This window comes from Oikopleura dioica, chromosome PAR, assembly GCF_907165135.1.
Source record: "Oikopleura dioica chromosome PAR, OKI2018_I68_1.0, whole genome shotgun sequence".
In the NCBI taxonomy this organism is placed as follows: Eukaryota; Metazoa; Chordata; class Appendicularia; order Copelata; family Oikopleuridae; genus Oikopleura; species Oikopleura dioica.
In genome coordinates, this window is record NC_137293.1 from 15,626,411 (window position 1) to 15,650,923 (window position 24,513).

Here is a 24,513-nt window from a genome sequence, read left to right on the forward strand (position 1 = left end):
AAAGGTCCTCGAATGTCCCCAATGTCCCTTAATAGCCCTGAATGCTCCTAAATGTCCCAGAATGTCCCCAATCTCTCTTAATGTCCCCAATGTCCCAAAATGTCCCTGAATGTCCCTGAATGTCCCCAAATGTCCCGAATTTTCCGCGGACTTTCGTAAAAAGAAGTGAAGCCTGTTTAAAGCTAGAATAGCCATACAAGATCCTCTACTCCTAATGTACCTCCAGGTATCTCCAGGAATCACTTTTTTTGAACAGCATAATTATTCAGCCTCCAATGTTACGCCCGTATGTAACCTTGGAGCTTGAAATTGAATAATCTTGCAAGAAATTGTTCTTTACTCCATACAAGTACCGGTTCTGGGCACTTTTCACAAAGTGCTCTTACTGAAAACTTTACCTGAACTAGAGAGCGCGAGAATCAAACAAGTCCAAAAAGTCGGAAAAGAAATCATTTTTTGCTTTATCTCTTTTTGAAAATGGAGAACTGATGGAAAAAGTGTTTTAATTATGAATAAGAAGCATTGATCCAATTATTTAATCAAATTAGCGCCATTAAACTAACCGAGAATTGAAATTTCTTGTGAAGCGCGAACAACGACTAAACATTTGGCGTCTGATTTTCTGACTCAGATGTTTCCGAGTTCGTTTTCTAAAAACCCACTCTTTTGATCTTGAAAAATAGTACTAAAAGACGATTTCTTCGTCGGATTTTGCGGTAGTTTGGACATTTCCTCCGCGTGAATTTCATTACGCTATACTTTCTGCTCGTATTTTTAAATAGAATCTTTGCCTTATCTGGGCTCGTTTGTTCGACTTTTTTAGGAGAAACGAGAATTAAGGATTAAAAATAAAAAATTTGGAAGTAAGTTCCATTGGCGGACGATTTCGCAAGCTCGCATTTTTGGCGAACCGCGGTGTTGGGTCGCAATCAACCCGCAAATATCGAAAGATTCTCTTGAAATGAAAACTAACAGAAATGATCGTGAATTTACAAACACTCACAGCATTCCCAGAAGCGATTGAACATGCACGTTACTGTCATTTTTACAGTCGATAACAAGTTTTCAGAAGCTTTCTGAGCTTGATTTTTGAATCAATTTTGAAGCAAAATGAAAAGCCGCATAGCGGCTTTTTAAACATGAAGCCGCGAAGCGGCTTTTAAGAATTTTAACATGATTAAAAAGGTATATTTGCGAAGCCGCTTCGCGGCTTCGTTTTTGAAAAAGCCGCTACGCGGCTTTTCATTTTAGATTTTCCAGAGCCTGACTAAGCAGCAGCCAGCTAAAATTATGCATAAGCTGTAAACATGCCTCTAAAATGCAGCTTTCTTTTTGACTCCAAAGAAAAAATCTGCATGGCTAGGTTCTTTGTTGATTAGTTTGTTTGGCGCACGTGCACGTTTTGCACGGATTCGCTTTGTCACGAGAAAATCGGAAGTGCTAATTCCGGGGCAAAAGCGCTTTAGCTCAACGAACATCATAAGCTCCTCAAGCGCGTCAAGTTCGACAGCCGTCTCCGAAACAAATGCGCCAAATGGTCTTAAACGATGTTCGAACTTATGCCTTCTGCCCGGTCTCTTGATTGTTGCTCTTTTGACCGGCCGCAAAAGACAACGTGAAAAGCAGTTGTAACCAACTGAAACTGTCTTCTCACGACGCTTTACTCGAGCAGATTATGGCCCATTCTAGGCTATTTTGAGATTCAGAAATGCGCGAAAAAATCCCGCAAAATTCGCCCAAAAATACGATTGAAACTGTTTTGAGCGGAGCACCGCGGAATCTCGGGTTAGGTTCGAGTTCACAACCGTCATGAATTTCAATCAGATTTAATCAACTTCTCAAATACGCTATTTTTTCTCAACATTTTTTCAGAAATACTTCCCGCTAATAAAAAGGGTTGAGCTCGAAAATTGCTCATGAGGTCGGAAACCTGTGTAGAAACCTGAGTCAGGGTCCTGAGAAAGCATAAACGAGGCCCCATAGAATATGGGGCCCTAGCTCTCTCGGACCCTGACTCAGGCTTCTGCACAGGTTGCCGAGCCCCGGATCATTTTTTCTGGGAAGAAGGAACCTTCTCTTATCTTCCGTTTTCAATGAATTCAGGGGGCGAATGCGGGGCTCGACTCAGGCTTCATCCGTCTAGATTTATTGTAGGAATTAACCGCCTTTTATTTAGCTCGTTTTCGCCGCTTCAAAACACGAGAAAGTCCCAAAACCCAACGAATCTTCAACCCTTCATCTTTCTTCAAAAAGTCAAAATTAATCCTCAACTGCCAAAATGTGGAACGACCTCAAGCAAGAGGTCAAAATGCTGCGGCAGTACAGTACGCCACTGGGAAATATTTGGTATGTAATTCAGGTAAGAAATCGTGCTTTCAAAAATATGTAAAAATATGAAAAAATTTTTCTTGAGAAAAAATTACGAAAAAGGCTTTTCTTGTTATTTGTTTAAAGAAAAATCAGACATAAGAAAGCTGCAACGTGGCTACTATTCTACAGTCAATAGTAGTTAGCTAATTATTTACAGGAAATCTCTAAAAAGCAACGTCGCATTTTCCAGGCAATAGCGATTGCATTCTTGCGCCATAGCTGGTCCGCAGCGGATCAAGTGCATTGCTGCCCCGGAACTACCGGAAAGCATCCATTTTAACCTGCTTTGACAATACCACTCACTCTTACAAAACCACAAACATCAACTACAAATTGAAGTCTAGTTTTCCAGCTCTGAATACCGGCATTTCTCTGTTTGTTTTTACAGAGAAACATAATGTTAGATTTTCTTTAATTGATCCTTGATTTTAGCCACCACAGTATCTCAATTTTAACAGGCCGCAAGTATTAGCATCCTCATACCAAATTGTTGCCAAAATAGGCAATGTGGGTTAATACACGTTCATAGTCACGGCTCGCATATTTCTCGGGTTAAAACCCTCAAACCCAACATAATTGTTAAATTTAGGGAGGCCCCTGTATCAGAGCAAAAAGGGGGAACCGACAAAGAAATTTCGACAAATTTTACGTGGAAATTTTCAACCAATCAGAAGACTGCAATCGCCTAACCGGCCAATCAGCAACCAATAGCCGCCCACGCAAAATTTGGCGAATTTTTTTGTCGGTTCCTTAGGCCATCCCACAATAAGGGTGTCCTTAATATTTTTTATTTAGTTCATTTTCCGACTCCTGATAGTGTCGATGATCGGAAGCCAAGTGTATGGTGATGAGCAAGGACAGTTCAAATGTGATACCAATCAACCCGGCTGTCAGAACGTTTGCTACAATAGCCAAGGATAAAAAAAGAAGAATTCACCTTCCGGAATATATGATTTCCATTTCTCATCCTTGATCAGATTCTCGCCAGTTTCCCACATGCGATTTTGGTCGATTCAAATGCTTTTCCTTTCCATGCCGAAATTCGTCTTCCACGCGTACATCACCTTAGGACGGTCACGTGATCAACCACAGTTAAACAATAGTTTAAAAAGTTTAATCCTAAGCAATTTTTCTTTGCAAACGTTTATTCTTTCGAAACGTAAATATAAAATAAGCGACCGGTTCCGTTGTTTGACCCTCTGAATAGTCATAAACAACAAAAAGTATTAGATCGAGCGTGGGAAAAGCTCAAAGAAACGGAGACTGAAGCTCGCGCAGGTTCGTGATCCTTCATTTTAAGGGGTAGGCCTCGTAATGGCTCATTTCGGCCGACTTTTCTGCATGAATTTGGACCCTTATTTCTTCCGAAAATAAGGGTATATCAATCCTAACTCACGAAGAATAATCAGCCGAAAATCGGGTTTATGATGTCTGGTAGACATTCTGTCTAGTAGACAACTAACAACTTCATTAAGATTTCTCCGATGATGAGAGCACTACAAGGAACTCGCAACTATCCGACTTAAAAGCCGCTAGGTAAGCTGTTTATTTTCATCAACACGGGTGACTAGCGATTAATTTAATTTCAAGGGCGTATGAGAAAATCGAAAAGCAGAAGAAAAAGTACATGATTCGTGAAAGCCAAATCAAGGCGGGCATCTCTCATAATTATTGCATCAGTATTAGGTGGCTCAAGCGGCCGCGTAAATCGGATACTGTGGATACCCGCAGAATAGAAAAAGAATCACGTGGATGATCGAGGAAACTTAGAGGAGGTGATCTGGACGCCCGGCATTAGACTTGGATACTTGGTGCATCTTTTTTTCCAAGAAAGGATCTTTTGAATAACTAACCTTTTCCTAAAAGAAATTTTTGATGATCCGACGGTCTGAGCCGCCATTGAAGGCCTGTTTTTATGGCTAGCCTACAAATTACAACAGAACCAGACGCGAAAATCCGGCTGGATCGCCTTTCGGGTTCCGGAGCGATACGACTGCTTTTCCGACGAACACGTGAGTACCTACACTAAAAAAAAGGAGTATCGTTAACCGGTTCAAATGACTGGTAGACTGAATATTTACCATGCGTTGTAAACAGTACTTAGTTGTCTTTAATAGCTTATTAGTAAATGTGTTAATGATCTTTTCGGTGGAAAAATAATTACAGCTTTTGTCTAACAAGTTAAACACTATGTTCAAATTAAAACGCTAATGATGATAATAACCTTGGATTATCCCCTCACCATAAATAACACCAAACATTGAATTCTTCGAAAATTTAATTGTCTATCTTTCCACGGCAGACATTGTTTTTTGTAAAAAAGAAACGTGTCAAAATAAACAAATTATATTCTCCCGTTGAGGGTGCTTTCACTGTCTGCCAGAAAAAAGTACTTTGAAATTCAGGAATTCAGATTATGAGATAAGGGTTGAAGATTGCTTTGCTTTTGTCTGTTGTTTATCGCATATGAACTTCAAAGAGTAGATTTTTTACAGTGAATCTCTATAACGGGTTGTCTTTCAGACGAAACCGCCATGGGGCGATGAGACTGTAACTGCTTGTGGACAGAGCAAAGAAATTCCTTGCTGGGTTTCTCGACCTTGGGAGAAGACGCTCTTCGTTTTTATATGAGTAAGTTTTTGACAGGGAATACTGTGTTATAATTATTTAAGGCGGAATGGCAGGGATTTCGATTATAATTTCTATTGCCGAGTTTTTGTATATGTCGACTCATATGGGCGTCAAAGGGTACAAGGTACGTATTGGGAAGATTAAAGGGAGTAACGACGATGATTAAAGAGGAGGAAAATTTTAAACAAAGAAAAGAACCTTTTGTGGACGCAGGACAAGATTTGGAATCCTTACGAGAATCCAGATTATCAACAAAAGCTTAGAGAGCATAACATAGAAAATGGAAGTCTCAGTAGGCGGCGCATCAATTCCAGGTCAGTGAAACTCCAAAACTCGCAAAGAAATTTTAAATTTAACTCGAAATTGGAAATTTGCATGAACAACAAGTGCACTTGCGGGTAAAATGAACAGAGCTAGTTGTTTGTGAAGTTCAAATTATGCGCAGTGAAAAGAGGCCGGAATTGATCGTTTAACATAAAGCCTAGATCGACGTCTGGCTACCAGACACCAACGCGCAGAGAGAGGCCATTTTCTCCGCCGAAGAACAATCAGCACGAAACATCAGTGCTCATTGAGCATCCTCGATCGAAAGGACCGACTCTTCCTCCCTAGCCATCTGGGCTCGGCAACCTGTTAAGAAAAAGAGTCAGGGTCTGAAATAGCTGAAATGAAAAGCCGGGCAGCGGCTTTTTTAAAAACGAAGCCGCAAAGCGGCTTCACCTGAATATTTCTTTGATTAAAACGGTAATATTAGCGAAGCCGCTTTGCGGCTTCGTTCTCAGAAAAGCCGCTGCGCGGCTATTCATTTCAGCACTTTAAAGCCCTGACTCAGGTTTTCTACACAGGTTCCCGAGCCCAGCTAGCCATAGCGATCAGCTTGCTTCATGAAAGAAAAAAAAAACTATTTCAGAAACTGCTCATTGAAAATATTAAAAATAAACGCTTCCAGTAAACTCTTCACTAGAAATAAATGAACCTCGATTCTGATTTCCATTTCCGGCAGATTGGAACATGAATAATTTATTTTTGCGAATTTTCATTTCAAAAAACACGGTGAACACCTGTTGTAGAAATTTCAAAAATTCAGTTTCAATTATACATTGCTCGCGGAATTCGCTGAATTGGATATTTCACCGGCATTCATTAGCATAAACGCTGGCAGTAGAGACGTGAAAGTACAGTCAAGGGTAAAGAAATGCTGACAAGCGATTATTCTGAAAGACAATTTGAAGCTGGTATAACTATTCTTCTATGCGAAATTTCGTCTCTTTTGACATGCTGATGCATAATTTGAAATTTCCAAACTCTCTGAGAGATGATGAGACATTAATTGGGGTTCTGATAATATATTTCATGGATAAGTTATTATTTGTACAAGCATATGAGCTATATTCAATAAAAATAACTTGTATACAATAATTATTTACAATTACAATTATTCACAATAAATTGTCAGAGGCATGTTGAAAATCAAAGGTGATGAGGACAAATCAGTTAAAAACTTTGAAAACACGGTTCTTAGTGAACTTTACGTGGCAGCTTGGACATTTTTTCTGTGGAAGATTGGAGATGCAGTTGAAGCAGGCTTTGTGACCACATGGGATGATTACAGCTTCAGGATGATCGTTGTCGAAGGGAAAGAAGCAGACCTTGCAATGAGGCTTCTCATTCTCAGTTTTTGGTTTTTTGGATTTAGGCTCACTTTCTAAAGACCAATAAATATTTATACAAAATAATAAAGTTTTTAAGTTCTTACCGACAGTTTCCAAAGCAACTTGAGTCACAAAAAGAACTCGCTTTGCACTTTTCTCACGTAGTTTTCTTAAAGTTTTTCCTTTTAATTTCTCCGACTCCAATTCTTTTTTTGCGATTGCGACCGCTTCTTTGGCCTTTTTCAGATTTTTCTTTGCATCAGATAGACTCGACGTAGCGAAACCTATCCTTGCATCACAATCATCATCTTCCTTTCTAATTCTTTGATAAAGATCATTGAAATACTCGTGTTCATTGTCAGCATCTATAAACAAAAGTCTTCTTATTTTTATTGTATGAAACTGATACCGTCAGGCTCAGGTTTAAGCATTAATGCGGCTTCGCAACAAGTTCCAATAACCAACTCGAGATAAGACAATTTATCCGCAGCGCAGTTTCCTGCTCGACATTTGAATGTTGAGTTACAGTATTGAAACGTGGCTTTTTCATCCGGAAAATCCAAATCTTTACATGGTTTGCAAAGTTTGAATTCTTGTATAACAGTCGTTGATTCGGAGATTCTTAAATATATAAGGGTACGAATGTTGCAGTGTAATCAATATTTTTTGAATAAAATTGAACGTAAAATCATCTTTAGCCTACCCGCATTCATCACAGTTTCCATGTTCACCACGATAAGTGAGAAACTTATCAAGGCCCACCAATTCCATCCTCGCACTACTTTTAATTTTTTCCCGTTCACAAATTTCTCTCTACTAAACTTCAATGCAACCACCGCAAATAAGACCTCGTTGGACGATCTTTCAAGATCAGATAGTTACGAACTGAACCATTTCCCGATAAGACCGATCCATTATCAAAGATTCAAATCCTTTTTACGAAGCACCATAATATCTCGATTCGCTAGAATATCCCTACTTCTTTTCTGCCAAGTAGGGGCGAGAAAGCCCTAACTTGTCCTTCAGAGAAATCTGTCGAATTCGGGTGGGCGAGTATCAACAGCAGTGATGACGGATCCCACATTCGCAGTTTCCACGCGAATAATTTACCCCTTCGCAAGGGTGAGTTCATGTGCGGAAAACTTCCTTAGATGTCTGACGCGCTCCTTCCAGAAAGAAATTTCCATCATCGAACCATAACCTTTTGTAAGAGAAAAACTACCGAATATGAACAGTCCAGCGCCGGTTGAACTCACCAAATACGGCTGTTATTTTCAGATTCCGCAGATGGACAAACCGTCTGAATGGGCAAAATGTGTGTTGAGGAAAATTTGTTGTAATTTTCTGATTTCATTATTTTTTTCAAGCGTTCCAAGCGCTGTCTGGTAGCCAAAGCTAAACAGTTTAATTGGCACAAAGCAAATTAAATTAAGAATTCGGAAAAGCATGTTAGGTCGAGAATTCCCGGAAGAGATTATGCTTCTTTTATGTAAAATTCTTCCAGTAGAGGGGGTCCTCCAGGCACGAAAGAAAATGGAATCTACTCGCTTGGTGTCGCTTATTCAGGTTTTAGTTTTTCGGACAGTCATCAAAATTAATCGGTAGATACGGAAATACAGAAATAACTGTATTTTAAAAAAAAACTTTGAAACTTTGAAGCATTCTGTTTCTAAAACAAAAAGTTCGTTTTTCTTGAAATCTAGGGTGCGGTGGGACGTTATCACATCCCGAGGATCTTGTGCTTAGCTCCGGCCTCGTCTTTTGTTTGAAACACGTTTCTTTTACAAAAAGAAAAAGAGTGCAAGAAACGGGTCTGTTTATCTAACGTGGTCACCCGCCCCGGACAGCACCGCGCAGATATGACAGTTTGCGGCGGAAAAATACTTTTGTCATTTTTTTAGATCGATTTTAGAAATGATGGAATGTAGACTATTTCATCCGAATTTCCGGGCTTTTAAGGTTTTCTTAGTTGTTTTTTTGATCCTTTTATTGTTTGAATTTGTGCAGGGAAATTTCAAATGTTATTTACATCAGGTGGGAAGAGCGAGCTTCTTCTGCGGTCACTATTATTCAGCAAGTATGTATCGGGGGCGAGGGAAGCGCGGCGATCTGTCAAAAAGGTCGAGCGAATTCACTATTTTTGCGCATTCAAGGCTTCATTCTTGCACTTTATTTACTTTCCAAGGAGTTGTTCGGTATTAACGATTGGCAGGGAAGAGCTAGATGGCTCAAATGGGATTTCATATGATTTATATTGTTCACCATCAAATATTATTTTTAAATATAAATTTTGCAGATTTTTATCAATATTATGGTTTTGCTTTTTTTCGTATTTTTCGTGCTCGAACCTTTCCTGGGCAGGAATTGACAGACGAAGATTGGCAATGAGGAGTTGCTTCGCTTCGCATGAGTTCCGAATAATATCATTATCTTTTACGCCATTTCTACTCGATCAATCTCAAGAGTAACTGAGCATTTGCAAGGTGTCCTTCTCAAGTGCTGGAAAATAATGCACTTTCTTCTAAACGAATATTAGCCCGAGTTGCGCAACGGCTCTTGAATTCGAAAACCCCACGTAAGGTTAACAACACTGCTAAAAGCTAAAGAGCTAAACATAAACTTTTTTCTTTCTTTCGCTTTTTTCGAACCCGACTTCTAAAACACAAAATACAGACTCTTCGTTTATGTTTTTCGAAAAAAAAACAATTATTATCTTTGACCTTTGCTCCTTCATAGAAAGTTGTCTGCTAGGTACTACATAAGGTTTTGTAAAAATACTGGAAGGCCCGTTAGAGAGTCGCCAGTACATAACACCTTCTTAGGGTTAAAAAGTCTGTATGAGGCCAATTTAGGGACCCCCCTAGAAGTGCGAAAGTATGTCTTCTTGGAGCAAGTTTTTCTCCAAAACTATCCTAGATACACCCTTAATTTTTATTGGCACTTTTAGATCTAACCCTCGACTACAACCGTTCCCAATATGATGATTTCTCGATATCAAACTTAAGGATATACAGGCCGTTAATGCTCAGGTTGCTAGGAGCAAGCTTTTTTGGGTTTTTAGTTGAGGTATACGGTATACCCTTAATTTTTTCTGGATAGCTTAACAGCCCGAGAAAGAGTAGTTCTTAATCCAGTTTATCAGAACTCCGGGCCCACTGGAAGAGGTAGATGAGCTTGGAGGAGGTAGAATTGAAATACGACGGCTATTTTGAATCGCTTGATCCGTTGGCCGCCTTTTAATTGTTTCAGCATGGCGGCGTTTTGTTTCTTCTAACTCTCTTTTGGTGATGCTCATGGCGATGGCGAAGGCTACTGGAATCAGGAAGACGTTGGAATATGCTTTTTTGAGGATTGTTAAGAAAGGGTCTTTTCGACAGACAGTTTTGTTGAGTTTTTTAGATTGTGGCTTCCAGTAAATCCACTTTGCCTATCAAAACAGCACAGAATTCGATTTTCTTCCAGAGCATGTTCTGACTTTCGCCGTGAATGAAGCGGTAGAAGAGAATGTTCAGAAAAGTGATAATCTGCCGCGGTATCCAGCTCAGGAAAAACGCACCCGTGACGAAGCGGGTCTCAATTTCATTTTTACAAGAAATTATAAAAAAATTGATTGCTTTGCAATTTTTTTAGCCTACCTGTCGCGTGATGGATTCGGACGACTTTTGCCTCTTTCGAACTTCTGCGTCCATTATTGAGTACGAGTTCTGTGATACCACCCCGCTGATTAGCGCTGGAGATCTGATAAGGCTTTGGATTGTTGAAGTTTGCTTCCTGACGTTGACTTCGATTTTGATATTCACCTTTCAGTGGGGATAAAAACGATGAAAATTGCTTGAAAAACGAGAAGTCTAAAATTGTCACGAATGTAACGAAGGTCACTAAAGTCAATAAAAACATTAACCCTTACTCTAACCCTAACCGAATACGTGACATTCGTGACAATTTTAGTCGCCATTGAATATGTCACGAATGTCACTAATGTCACGATTTACCTGAATATGTCACTAAGAAAAGACATGTTTTCGTTACATTCATGACATTCGTGACATTCGTGACATATTCTGTGGCGACCAAAATGTCACGAATGTCACGAATTTGGTTAGAATTAAAGTTAGGGTGACGATTTATGCTGATTTTATTGACTTTCGTGACAATCGTGACAATTTTAGCAGTGTTCGAAAAACGAAATTTTATCCCCCAATATAAAGCACAATGAATAAAGGAACGAGCTGCGCCAGAAATCTAAATTTCGTTAAAAAAGCAACTCATTTTCAATACTCTTTTCCCAGCGAAAAAGTGAGCATAAGCCGGAAAGAAACAAGATTGATTTAATGACCCTTAGTTTTTAGACGTTTCTAGTTCCACCTAAATATGCGGCTCATAACAAATCTGCTCGACTGAAATTCAGAGAACCACCTCTGTTTTCCAAATATTAGACTTTGGCAAGGGCAAACAAAGAGAATTTTTATTTACTAACGCGCGAATGAGGTTAGATTTTATTAAAGTTTACGGGAAATTGAGAGAATTAAAAATCATGCAATTCAATTTTCAAATTTTTTAGAATAAATTATGAAGTGACACCCTTATTTTTAAAAAAATTGATCTTTTTTTATATTTTAATAAATTTAGAATAAATTTAATTAAAATCTTATTTTTTAAAATTTGAATTTTAATGAAATTTTTTCACGAAAATTGAGCATGACAACCACCTTAATTCGAATCCAGACTTGTTTAACAAAAGAAAACTCCTTACGCAAGGAAAAAATCCACACTCTGAGAAAGCGTCTCGCCGCTTTAGAACCATCTTTTACGTGTTGGAATACTAATCCGTCGTGTTCAGAATGCTCGACTGGAGCTTATTCTTAGAGTGCCACTGTATACGAAACGTGGTGTTGCCCTTGGTTGTTTGTTACTTTGCGATCCGATTTTGCTGGTTTCTATGGACTCAGGTCAAGACCTTCGTTATTTATGCTTCCAAGCCTGCTTTTGACTTTGTCGCTGCTGCTGACGGTGGCTTTGGTAAGTAGAGTTACTTTGGTTGATGCTGACTGGGCTCGGAAACCTGAGTGAAAACCCTGAGTCAGGTTCTGAGCGAGCTAAAATGAAGCAGCTACTTTTCGATAAGGACTGAAACTATATTATTGAGAAGCCGCTTCGCGGCTTTGTTTGGTGAAAGCCGCTACGCGGCTTTTAACAAGAGCTATTTCAAATCCTGACTCAGATTTTCCTTCTCAAAAATCACATAAAAAAGGGGGGAATGGAAGGTGAGTCGGCCACCCAGACCAGATTTTTAAAAATGATAACAGCTGGAACGTTCTCTCAGCACAACGCGGCTTATCAATCATCGCCCAGGGGAGCAAGTGACTGTAATCAGCAGAGGAAATCGGTACGGTGCAGGGCAAAAGGGCCGCATTCGCAAATAAAAATCTGTTTTCAATGGCCCCTCCTTTCTCTAATCCGTCGTACTAAGAGATAATAATTGTAGTTGCTGCCTTTTACAGTCGATGTTCTTCTTCTCCTCCGGTCTTGTATAGTAGCACATCAGGGCAACGAGCTTATAGCGCAAATTTTTGGGCTGTAGGGCGGCCACGGTACAAATTTGTACCGCCGTTACAATTTTGTACCGCCGGTACAAGCCAAAAATAAAATCCGAGCTAGAATTGAAGGAAACTCCGTAGTAGTTTAGATAAGGTGGAGTGCCAAAACAGTTGTACTGTTCTCAAAACAAAATCTATAGAACTTCCTTCGTTCTTTCAAATCGCTTTCAAATTTTAAATAATTTAGCAATATTCTCAAAATCTGCTCTCAGTTTGCTGACTTGGAAACAGATCTCATCGAAAAATTTCCAAATTCGAAGTCAGTGTTCTCTTTGGCCAATGCAGATCTATATCACTCAGCAGGTAGCATTTGGCATTCAAATCAAAATACAACGCTCCCAGCGACTCTGTTATTTCAATTTCTAAAAAGTGCGCACTGTTTGAACTCCGCCGTGGTTGTGAGTTGTGGTCGGGGCTGGAGATTATTGAAATAAGTTCGCTCAACGCCCTATCTAACGCACCAAAAGTCTACCGTCATATTTTCCCGCAAAGTCACTGTTGTGGCTTTTTTTCTAAAATGAATCGAGCTGGGAGTTCTGGAAATTCATCCACCTATCGTTAGACGTTCGAATTGGAGTTCTAGCTTCTGAAATGATAGTGGAAAGTTTAATCTTATCGAAAATTTAAGCGCTGATAACTGGCGGAGCAGGGGGGATTGGCCGTTCCTGCGCCATCGAGTTCGCAAAAATGGGCATCAACCTTTTCCTCGTCGACTACAGTGCTGACCTCCTTCCAAAAACCGTCGCCGAAATCAAGAAAATCAATCCAAAAATCCAGATCAAAAGCAAAATCATGGATTTGACCAAACTAATGACGGATAAATCCGCTTACGAGGAGTTCAAAAACGAGTTGGATTCGGAAAAGATCGGTATTTTGTTTAATAATGCTGGCATAGGAAAAAGGGATGAAAAAAAACAATGAAGAAAAAGATGCTTGTTAGAGACTCTTTAATTAGAAAAAATGCTGAGTTGAAAAAGTGCGGTTATTCAGAAAACGAGAGCCAATTGTTTTAAATTAAAATTACCATCCCACCAAAGCCGAAACCAAGCTGTTTAATTACTCCGAAAGCTCGTACGAAGAAATCACGAACTTGGTGAAAATCAACATCGGCGTTCCCGCATTGCTCGACAGAATCGTTCTTCCTCAAATGCTAAAGCGGAAGAACGGGCTGATCATGAACATGGGATCTGCTTCCGCAAAGACACCAGTCGGCCTGTTGCCTTTATATGGATCGTCCAAGTCGGGGTACACGAAAGATAAACACTTCTAACATTGCTACGGAGTATCTGTCCGGAAAGTACAGTTATTTTCCTCTTTTGTGGACATTTTTTGTCCCATATTTTCTCAAAAATGTCCACAAAAGTGGGCAAGAGTCTCCAAAAAATGTCCCAACGTAGAGGCTTAAAATTTTTCGCTCCCATTAGTTTCTATCTAAAAACAGCAAATTTCATCCTTGAAACGCATTTTTCTTGCTTATTTTTTACTAAAGTCGGTTAAATGTTCCTCAAAAGCCACAAATATCTTAGAAAAAAGAAAAGATTTTTGAAAAAATACGCTATTTTTATCACCAGGGAAAATGTCCACAAAAGTGGAACATAATCTTTGCAAAAGTGTCCCACATAAACCCCTTTAAATGAAGAAAATGTCCACAAAGTTGGGATCCACAAAAGAGGAAAAAAACTGTATTGACTCAAAGAATACCAAATATGACAAGTTTCTAGCTCTAAACCATAGTACAGAGGGTAGGATCGCTAACCTGCGTAGAAAACCTGAGTCAAGATTTGAGAGCTTTACGTTAGAGTTATAAAAGTACCCTCAGCCGTAACAAGGACACACTCCCCTGAGGGCAAGCCTGGTTAGCTCAGTCGGTAGAGCGTTGGACTCTTAATCCAACGGTCGCGGGTTCGAGCCCCGCATTAGGCTTACTTTTTCTCAATCCCTATTCCTAACCCCAATAGAGTCAGGTTTTCGTCACAAGTTGACTAGCACTCTTGGAATTTTAAGGCTAGCCAAAATAGGTTCTAAAAGTCTATAATTTTAAACTTTGAAGTTTCGCCTCTCAAGAATACTTTAACGGAGGAGTCTAAAATTTAGTGGCCTTCAGTGGACAGCAAAGCTCATGTAAACTTTTAAGTCAAGAGGTTGACCCTTTTTAAAGTCCTTCATGATTCAGCTTTCGCAAAGTCTACAAGACGCTTATCCTTCGCACGAAAGCGGCATTACATTTCACGTGTTCCATCCACAATTCATTCGAACGCCAATGACGAAGGTTCTGGACGAAGGTACGCTAGTTATCCGAATTATTTAGATTTTATAGACTTTTGTCTAAGTGGTAATAAGATTGGTTATTTTGAAACCAAGCGGTCATTGATGGAGAAAACAAGGAAACTAATCGTGTTATTAAGCCGACTCTTTTCAGGTGTTCATCAAGTGTGTTTTTCGCAAAATCGATCTGCGTATTTGATAATTATTATTTCCCGAAGCGCGGTTGAAACAAAGTGAAGCTTTTTGTTTTCCCTAACACAAGGAGTTAATAAGGCTTGCTGATGCTCATGCACATTTTGCGTGAAACTTAGGACATGTTTTTGGTTCAAGAAAAATCCACTTATTCGTCAAAATTCGGAATTTTAGACCTATTTTTAGCGGCAACCTGTGTAGAGAACGCGAGTCAGGTTCCTAAAGAACTTTTACGAAAAGCCGCGTAGCGGCTTTTTTTAAATACGGAGCCGCAAAGCGGCTTCGCCAAAATTATAATTTCTATCTATTATATATTGTATATGATATATAACCTATTATAGCGAAGCCTAACCCTAACCCTAACCCTGACTCAGGAACTCTACACAGGTTGCCGATTCGGCAATGCCGAACCCAAATTTAGATTGGAAGGAGCAAAATAAAATTGCGGAAGCGATCAAAAACAAGTTCTTCCCTGTTGTCGAAGAATGGGTCCCTTCTGCGCTGAAAATGGTCGGAAGATATGAAACTTCTTGTGGATGGTACTTTCACGAGTTCGCCGGTAAAAAGAGATTTTTGAAGAAAAATTTATTTTTTTTAAAGTTTGGATGCAACCTGCAACTCAGTTTCTCGGTGCTCTGAAATGGGGATTTTCAAGAGATGCTGTCAGAAAAGCAATGAAGGAAAAACGACTTCGAATGGAAAAATGTTCAAAGAAAAAGCAGTAACCCTAACGATACCCTGATAAAAACGCGCTAGACTAGAGCGGCCTTGATTCACTGATTCAAATAAAATAAAGCAAAAATACCTGAAGACGAAATAGCCAGTCTCCCAAGGCACATTCCACTGGCAATAACAAGTGTACTTTGAATTTTGATCGTTCCAGATATTCCGGCATTTGTCAGGACCATTCGAGTCGAATTTTAGCGGACTTGGATGGATTCAAAAGTTGAAATCAACGAGGACTCATTCCAAAATCAATCACTTCTTTCGCGCGTTTTAATCTAAGCGAGATGCGAGAGAAATCACTTGATCCTCTGGTGATCCTCTTTTGGCTCATTTCGATCTAAGAATCCGTTTCTTGCACTTGATGTTTCATTCACCGTTAGTTGCTGGCGATAGTGGCTTATTCAGGGGTAATGCATATTCTGAACTAAATCCAACAATTCCAAAGTTAAATATGATCATCCTAAATCGAAGACTTCTGAACTAGAATTTGGCATTTGGTTCCAAACTTCAGAAACTTGACAAAAAATCATGATTTTTGACCTCTGATTCTCCTTTTCTTATAATCGAGGATCTATCGGAATAACTGTCAATTCGTATTCGTTACGATCTCTTATAAATTATGCGCCATTAGTAACGCGATAATGGATAGTTTACTCGAGTTCGGTTGGAGATTTGAAATTAAGGATGTCCACAAGGAAAAAAACTATACGGAACATAGTCAAAATTCCGCACAGAATCATGATGATTGGGGAAAATTGCTGTGGACACCCTTAATTCGACGATTTTACTGATTTTTGGGGACCCCCTCTGGTATTTAAAGAAATCAATTAAAATAGTGAGAAACTGTCAGATTTGTCAAAATAAATATTTCATCTCTGCCTGTGAAATTGACAAGCTAAGGTAAGATTACTAAGTATTTCGCTGTGGCTAAGAAAAAAAATAAGTCAAGTTCAAGTCAAGTAATCCGACAGTTGGAGAAATGCAGATTTACGCGAAAAGTAAATCGCTCATTAATGTCGAATTGGCTGCGATACCCTGTCCAAGCTGTCTATATTGCATTTGCACAAGACAAATGGTCAGCGTCGCGGCCCAAGTAGCCAGAGTTGTCTTTACCGAGTGGCTAATCGTTCTCAGCTCGCGCAGCTTTAGCGGGTAAACTGTTATCGGGTTAAACTCTGCTCAGCTCGATATTAGTCTCATTTAGCAGCATCAGGAAAGTTCTATAGCGCTTCGTAGATTGTCTCTTTGGCTCAATAAAAATGATCTTCTTCGAAAAACACATTCTCAACATTTCTTTAGTTAACCCTTAGCAACGCAGATGTATCTGTCCAGCGAAATCATGACCAAAAAGGCAGTTGATCCATACAAATTCAAAAGGGCCAGGAAACTATGAGTTTTGCACAAGAACCAGCCAAAAATCCAACTTTCGCTTGGGATCATTAATTTTGCGCTTACAACTAAAACTTCCTTTTTCTTTGCCTAAGGCTACTACTTAAGGGTACCTGGGTCGAGATGGCCATCTTTGAGGGTAAATTACTACCCTTAATACTTAACGAAAAAAGCACCTTAATAGCTGATTCAACAGATCTATCCTAGATCTCGGATCGTGACAGAGCAGTTTTTTCGATTTCAAAAATTTTTTTCAGAAAAAATGCCCTCAAAGTTGGCATCTCGGCCTAAAATGGCCAACTTTGACGCTAAATTCAGGCGAAAATTTTCATACAAACATTTTCTTTCTTTTTGGATACATAAAGTCTAAAGCCTCCTCTACAATCGTGACAGAGCAGATATTTGGATTTCAAAGATTTTTTTAACAAAATTTTCAAAAGATTGGTCTAGTCTTCACAAATTCCGCATTTTTGCTTGGTAAGCTTCCATTTTCCCCGGTTTTGAACAGAATTTAATTTTCTTGGGCAATTTTAAGCTTCACTACGATGTTAACCAGGCCATAAGCTTTCATTTAAGCCCTTAATCAGCAAAATTGGAGATGGAAAATTTTTCGTCAAAATTTGAGGCACTAGCATTTCCTATAGATTTTATACTTTACAGTGGTTTTTGACCGTGAAAACGTTTAGATAGCCATAGGGTCATTATAGAGTTTTTTGTTCCTTAGAACCTGTAGAATTGGATTCTTTGGTCAGAAAATGGTTTAAGGGGGTACCCAAACTCGACCTAGGTACCCTTAATCCTTAATCATTTAGGAACACAAATTCAAGAACGCTGTGCCCAAAAATGGACTAAACCAATTTATAGAAGTGCATTTTTGGATAACCAATAAGATTGCTGTATTTGTCCTAACAGCCAATCAAAACCCTGATCCATAAAATCGCTTCCATAAATTGGTTTAACCCCCAAAAATAACATTGAAAATCGACTGATTTCTAGCCTAAAATCTAGGAAATCGATCCGGTCAAAATATAATCTGCTGCTAAAATTGAAGATGATCCCGGCCCGATTGTTAAGAATTTGTTCAATCCACATCAATGGAAGTGCCTGGGTGAACACAACATTCGCCGCTGTCATGTTCAGTAAATATAAATGAGCTTTCATGCAGGATGCATAAGATAAGGGTGTACCTACTCCTCTATGTTATCAAACTAATTTGACAGGAGCAATGGTGGATGAATTGATTAATATTTTTTCTGCATCCCGAAGCTACCGCTTTCTTTTTCTTCCAAACTTGAATGAGTTTTTTAATCAACCAAATGTTTCCGACCATTCCAAAGAGAAAAACAAAAAACTTCGCGGTTTTCATTTAAAAATAATTTATTAAAATTTTTTTTTTGAATATTTTTAAGTGCCTTGTTTTGAAAACCTTCATAAACAACCAAGTAAATGTAAGTAAACACATCCAGTCGATTGATAAATGTATGATAAAGTCCATCGCAATAAGCCAGGAAGTTCATTCTGTCGAATCCCATTTTCTATCAGTCCCAGCCAAATTCTTCAAGTTCTTGGAGTCTCTCGTCTTCAATCAAATTCTCTAATGAGGCGTATTCTCGGTAAACGAAGAGGGGGAGCAAGTTCAATAAAACTGCGGAATTGATGAATAAGATATTCATGTGGTCAGAGAACACAGTTGCACGTGCGCCACCACGCTAAATCCCCTTTCATCCCCAAAGGAGACACCATTTAATGAATTTATTTGCGGTTTTGGTTCTGTTAATCGTCGGGAGAAACGTTTCATTTTGCGCAATTATTGCCCTGAGTTCATAACTGTATGATACAGTCTGTATCTGTTAACATCTTTACATCAGTTTTGTTACACATGGTTTTATTTTCAGTAAATGATGAATTAAATGAAATAAAAATATAACAAGGAATCTATATAACAAGTGTTGAATGAGTACTGCAGATGAATAATTGATGTAGATAGATCATAAAACTTATTTGATTTGGACAGATTTTAAACAGGAATAGTAGTTGTTTTTCACGAATCAATAGTCATCGTCTTCCTCTTGATTCTCGATTTTATCTCGAATGAGATCCTCATTTTCTTTAATCGCCAAAATAGAGTCATCAAAACGGCCATCAACAATTTTTTCTATTAATTTTTTATATCGTTCTTTCTCCAGTTTATGTTCCTTTTCACGCTGACTTTCCAGTTCGGACACGTGGCAATCAATTTCTTTAATTTTTACATTAAGCTTTTCAATATCGTTCTGACATTTTTCTCGTTCTTTTCGAAGTTTTTCAATATAAGTGGACATTCTTGCCGATTTCTGGAACGTATGATGATTTGAAAGAAATTCCTGTAGACAAACAGAATCTTTTTCCTCTTCGAGAGGCTGATTTTTTAATTCTTCTACTTTTTTCTCAACATTTTCAACGAATTTCATGTAGTTTGTATAAAGCGAATCCTTATATTCCGCTTCAAACCAGTCCACTTCAACGGGTTCTTCCAACAGTTTATCCAAACGTTTATCCAAGAAATATGATTTGTCTTTTAGCCAGGCCTCGAAATCACACCCATACTTATCAAAGTAGAATTTATGCCATGAGCATTTTGAGAATGTTCCATGTTCTTTTGCTATTTCTACTTCGACAACACCATTCAGACCATTATTGAGAGTCGTTTCTATGATTATGCGAACAACGAAGTCTATATCCCTATAGGGGGCTTCCACGATCTTCAATATGAAATTTTTCTGAATTTTTCGTCTGAAATCGAGCAGAAGATTTGTAAGATCACAAACTGCGTGATACATAACTCGGCATGGGTGAGATAAAAGACCATAAATTTCATCTTTCGATAGAAAATTTCCCGTTTCGTCTTCTATGACAATTTCTGGTTCTTCAAAACAGTCTTTATGCGGAGAATGCGTATAAACAAAGCATCGTCGTTCTCTATAGAGGAAAATGTATGTCTTTCTATAAATTGACATCTTCAAATTTTTCTTACAAACGACAGAAATAATGGACAACAAAAAATTATCACCTCCTTGCAATGTTTGTAGCACATGACGACAATTAGATTTTGGCGGTCTACAACGGTAAATACAGTCAACCGCGCTTTAAAAAAAAGTATCGTGGTGCAATTACTAACCCTCTGTTTTTCTTCTGTAGAGAGACCTTCTTTTAACAAGAAATTTTCAATCTGACTTGGAAATCCAAGTTTACCCATCCAAACTCATAAAGCTGTAAAAACTTGACGCAGTCTCCGGAAGCAAATCTGCGCAAGCAGGGTGGCGACGTCTGCATGTTCGTTTTTGCGAGGTGCTGAGTATACTCAAACATTGCGACTGCTTTTACGACAGATAGAGTGTTGCCGCAGCAGCCGGATTCTGAAAATCCTGTTTCCGCTGATCGTATTTTTTTTGTATTCAGAATAAAAAAAGAAATTGAATTGTTTCGACCACAGTGTCAATTTGCGTACGCGATATTAAAGAATTGTCCGCACAGTGGGGTTTCTGATTGATACGTTTTTTCTGAAGAGAAAGAAGAATTGAGAAGTAAGATACTTTTCAAATTCCCTCAAAAAAGTGTCGAGAAAATGAGCTGGAAAAGAAAGAAGTCCTGCTGGAGTATGACGGCACAAGGAAAGTGGACAAATACGGGCTAATCATTTAGGCACTTGAAAAAGGCAGAAAACGTTTCTTTGATACTTCAGTTACTTCAGATTGAGAAAGAGAAATAAAATTTTTATTGAAAAAGTGAATTACTGTGGCCGAGTTGGAGCCATAGTTCATTGCCTGCTTGTAAATCACAAGTGGCGTGTGGATTAGTTATCAAACAAAAGGTAACATCAAGAATTTTCAAAGTAGTCCAGTTTTCTCACCCGCATCAATTTGATTCCAGAGACATTTTTAATGCCCGTATCAGGAAAAATTATAAAAGAAAATCTCCTCCTCTAATTTCTTCCTCTTTTATATCGAAAAAGTTGTCCGCAGTAAAAACCGTTATATTGCCCACAAACAAGACCAAATGAGAAACATCGACAAGGCAAAGAAAAAAAACTGCAGGCTTTTGCAAATCCATAACCAGAGGATAAATGGACCAAAAGGAATCCAGACCGTCTGTAGGACGAAAATGAACGAATATGATGATGAAAGAATGCTTGTTGAATTTCAGTTGGAGAGACTTCAGGAAAGTTTTCTTTGAAAGTAAAAAGGGGGTGGCGTCAGGCAACGACAAAAATTCGACAAATTTCGCGTGGGCGGCTATTCGGCTTCTGATTGGCCGGTCAGCCGAATTCAGGCTTTTGATTGGTTGAAAATTTCCACGCAAAATTTTTCGGGATTTTTGTCGATTCCTGACACCTCCCTAAAAAAGGTTAATATTCGAGCTAACCCTAACCCTAACCTTTACCCTAACGTCTTATTTTTGAAAGCTGTCATAAAGCGCGAATTGGCCAAAAATGCCCTCCTCGGCGACCGCGAACAACTTCGCTCTGTGGCTGCTTCTGGAACGGTGAGAACGTGCCCCGCGCGTTTTTGACAATTGCTTGACAATTTTAAAAGTTTACAATTCGCGGCCGAATGCTCAGCAGCTACAGTGGCGGTGCACTTGAGAGTGATCACCCCAAACGTTCTTTTACTGTATTGAACCGAGTCAAATATTTTTTAAACTTGTTATATCTTGAGTGGTGCACTTATTTGAAATGAACGGACAAATAAGGTTTGAAATTTCAAATTTGGCAAGATATACGCGTCCTTAAGATTTTTATATAAAAAGAAATTGAAGAAAAAAAATAATTTTATGAAAAATTTGAGAGAAAAAAGAGGCTGCTCCTGGATCGCGCGGAATCCTGGATCGCGCGGATCCCGGATCGCGCGAATTCCTTGATCACGTGGATCGGGTGATTCAGGATTCCGCGCGATCCAGGATTTCGAGAAAATCAGAAATTCAATTTACAATTTTGCTTTTCTTATCAAAAATGGCCAGAACTGTTGTTAAGCCATGTAATTCTTATCTTTTCAAATCAGAAATGTAAGAATATCAAATAAATAGAACCTTCAACGAAGTCATCATTCAACTATTTTTAGTTGTTTGATTTCCGGGACCTACTTTTATGCGCAGAGATTAGCAGCCGCAAGTTCCATTTGGAGGTGACAAATGGATTTTCCCGGATTTTCGCAGGGACAGACATTTATTTGAGAAATGTTTTGAAAAGAATCAAGAGAAGAAAATGAAGGGAATCGTTAATGATGATAAATAATTTATCTTAAATAAGAATAGCTCTCAATTTTTATCCTAATCTGTCCCTACGAAAATCCGGGACTGCCATCCATTTGTCACCTCCAAATGGAACTTGCGCGCTGCTAATCCCTGCGCATAAAAGTAGGTCCCGGAAATCAAACAACTAAAAATAGTTGAATGATGACTTCGTTGAAGGTTCTATTTATTTGATATTCTTACATTTCTGATTTGAAAATATAAGAATTACATGGCTTAACAACAGTTCTGGCCATTTTTGATAAGAAAAGCAAAATTGTAAATTGAATTTCTGATTTTTTCGAAATCCTGGATCGCGCGGAATCCTGAATCACCCGATCCGCGTGATCAAGGAATTCGCGCGATCCGGGATCCGCGCGATCCAGGATTCCGCGCGATCCAGGAGCAGCCGAAAAAAGAGCATGGAATACCAGCTATTTTAACAAAACACTCAATTTTTCTTCGAAACTAAAGTTTTTTTAGTTTGATGATGATAATGATGTTTTCGAAGATATTGAGTACGAATTCGTTGAAGACAAAGGTAATTATATCTTCCATGCTCTCTCCCTCTCCTAATCTGATGAAATCAGCTGATGTGCTAAAAAGAGACAGACTCTTGGAAGATTTTGGGAGAAATTTTCATGGCTACATAAGTCGCCCGGGCGAAAATATGACGTCCATTTCAGAGAAGAAAATCAAATCGGAGTTTTCCAGGACTTCTTTGCACCGGTTAGTTACCAAGTTATCCTTCAACAGCACAGATTCCTAGGTCGTCGAGGGTCCGAAGAACCGACCCACGAGTGAAAAGACTCAGAGCAGTGGAAGATTTGAAAGAACAGACACTCATCGAAGCGGAGATTGATCGATTCCGGATGCGTTCGTCGCAATACGCCGATAACGACAGCCAGCAAGGTGCGCTGCATAAATTTTCAGAAAGAATGCAAACACTTGACTTGTGATTAACGATGTACTCAGACTGGGTGCGCCCAAGAAAAACAAGACCGAAGAGAAATGTTGATTATCCTGTTCGATGGGGGCCGGGAGTCAAACAGAAGCCAAAGAATAGATCGATTCTTGGTGGGTTGTCTTCGTTGATTTCAGTAAAAAATGTTTAGATGATTTCAACTATTTTAACATTTTGCTACCTGCGCTGAGGGATCAAAAGCAAATTGGAAATGCTGTCAATCACAAGGTTAAACCAGAAAATCAAGAGAATCTCGACTGGAAATTTCCATCATGAGTTTGACTTGATGAATGATTTTTAGGACGAACGAGGAGTATTCCTGAACGACGAGAACAGAGAAGGCCTACTTGCTCGATTGCTGAAAGATCAAACTTCTGATTCTCTTGAAAACTCGGACACGGAAAGCACCTTTATTCCCGAACCATTTGCTCCCGATGGCAACTTCCGAACTGCGCTGACGATGCCAGAATCATCCGAAGCAATGCTTGAAAATGCTCAGATGTCGAGATATGTTAAATCGAATAAGAAAAGATTCTTTGACGAAGAAATCAGCGCTTCTGCGTTGTTCAGCCACACTGCGAGTTCAAGTTCGATGAAATAATTGATCAAGCTCGACTTTTTTGAATTCTTGATTTTTTTGGTATGATTTATTGCATTTACTTTGAAATCAGCCAGTGAAAAAACTTCTGTACAAAGCGCTTATGCTTTCAAGAAAAGTCCTTATATTTAGTAGTACGGCTTCCACTTCTTGGCAGGGTCTTCTTCGCCCATCCAATCTGGGTAAAGTGGGAGACTAGGTGGGGTCTTCTTATTAGCATCGGCAATTCCGATCTTTCTTATAAAATCGCCGGCGGCTTTGGCACCATTAGTTTCATCGAAGCATTTTCGGCAGACGGATGGAACCTTTTCGTAGCTGTCTGAAAAAATATTTGAGGAATGATAAAAATAATAAATATAAAACAAAACAATCAATAACGACAGTATTAGTCTTAATTTGATTTTGCTTCTTACGGCCATAAATCATCTGGTGACACTCAGTCGCAGTGGGCATCTGTGGGCAGGGTCGTATATTGTGTTGTTGCTCTTCTTTGCAGACGTCTTCGTCCTTGCAACCCATCGAAACCCACTCGATCTTGCCTCCTCGTCGTCGCTCGACAATGCTGCAAACCTTGCCATATGGGCAGGTAAGTCCCATAAAACCGTAGTTGATGTTGTGCTGCTGCATGCATAGTCCGTAGTTTTCTCCTTCGCATTTCCAGCAAGATTTTGGTGGCGGCAAAGTAACTCGAGGGTAGAAGGTAGTGTGTGGTTCTGGGAAGTAGTGTCGAGCATCTTCGGTTTCGTTGCCGAGTCCTTGGGCAGAGGCAAGAGCCAAGGTGATTCCAAAAAGTTTCATTTTGTCTTTTTTTTTATTGTTGTTTGTTCAGTTGTTAACTGATGCCATTCCGTAATTTCTGGAGCA

The 24,513-nt window shown here is 39.1% G+C and overlaps 6 protein-coding genes and 1 non-coding gene across 7 annotated transcripts; 5 read left to right on the forward strand and 2 right to left on the reverse strand.

Annotated features, from left to right (window-relative positions):
- The first annotated feature begins 5,024 nt into the window (after positions 1–5,024).
- LOC145703877 (uncharacterized) lies at positions 5,025–5,613 on the forward strand. Its single transcript, XM_081781275.1, has 3 exons — positions 5,025–5,125; positions 5,170–5,315; positions 5,487–5,613. Exons 1-3 carry the CDS (start codon positions 5,048–5,050, stop codon positions 5,611–5,613), a joined length of 351 nt encoding a protein of 116 aa, XP_081637401.1. The 5' UTR covers positions 5,025–5,047.
- Positions 5,614–6,446: 833 nt separating this feature from the next.
- Positions 6,447–7,486, reverse strand: LOC145704121 (uncharacterized). Its single transcript, XM_081781557.1, has 4 exons — positions 7,357–7,486; positions 7,063–7,274; positions 6,758–7,018; positions 6,447–6,706 (listed from the first exon to the last, which is right to left on the reverse strand). The coding sequence occupies exons 1-4, from the start codon at positions 7,422–7,424 to the stop codon at positions 6,492–6,494; spliced, it is 756 nt and encodes a 251-aa protein (XP_081637683.1). The 5' UTR covers positions 7,425–7,486; the 3' UTR covers positions 6,447–6,491.
- A 3,946-nt stretch (positions 7,487–11,432) lies between these two features.
- Positions 11,433–13,172, forward strand: LOC145704467 (putative steroid dehydrogenase 3). Its single transcript, XM_081781920.1, has 2 exons — positions 11,433–11,672; positions 12,879–13,172. The coding sequence occupies exons 1-2, from the start codon at positions 11,495–11,497 to the stop codon at positions 13,169–13,171; spliced, it is 471 nt and encodes a 156-aa protein (XP_081638046.1). The 5' UTR covers positions 11,433–11,494; the 3' UTR covers position 13,172.
- Positions 13,173–14,100: 928 nt separating this feature from the next.
- TRNAK-CUU (transfer RNA lysine (anticodon CUU)) lies at positions 14,101–14,173 on the forward strand. Its single transcript has one exon. It is a non-coding gene; the product is annotated as a tRNA-Lys (tRNA).
- A 213-nt stretch (positions 14,174–14,386) lies between these two features.
- On the forward strand, positions 14,387–15,500 carry LOC145704470 (uncharacterized). Its single transcript, XM_081781923.1, has 3 exons — positions 14,387–14,532; positions 15,129–15,266; positions 15,308–15,500. The coding sequence occupies exons 1-3, from the start codon at positions 14,415–14,417 to the stop codon at positions 15,430–15,432; spliced, it is 381 nt and encodes a 126-aa protein (XP_081638049.1). The 5' UTR covers positions 14,387–14,414; the 3' UTR covers positions 15,433–15,500.
- Positions 15,501–21,278: 5,778 nt separating this feature from the next.
- Positions 21,279–23,656, forward strand: LOC145703044 (uncharacterized). Its single transcript, XM_081780356.1, has 8 exons — positions 21,279–21,343; positions 21,394–21,471; positions 22,571–22,628; positions 22,678–22,816; positions 22,857–22,999; positions 23,063–23,164; positions 23,203–23,279; positions 23,353–23,656. The coding sequence occupies exons 2-8, from the start codon at positions 21,412–21,414 to the stop codon at positions 23,650–23,652; spliced, it is 879 nt and encodes a 292-aa protein (XP_081636482.1). The 5' UTR covers positions 21,279–21,343; positions 21,394–21,411; the 3' UTR covers positions 23,653–23,656.
- A 12-nt stretch (positions 23,657–23,668) lies between these two features.
- On the reverse strand, positions 23,669–24,471 carry LOC145703045 (uncharacterized). Its single transcript, XM_081780357.1, has 2 exons — positions 24,063–24,471; positions 23,669–23,968 (listed from the first exon to the last, which is right to left on the reverse strand). The coding sequence occupies exons 1-2, from the start codon at positions 24,445–24,447 to the stop codon at positions 23,778–23,780; spliced, it is 576 nt and encodes a 191-aa protein (XP_081636483.1). The 5' UTR covers positions 24,448–24,471; the 3' UTR covers positions 23,669–23,777.
- Positions 24,472–24,513: the final 42 nt, after the last annotated feature.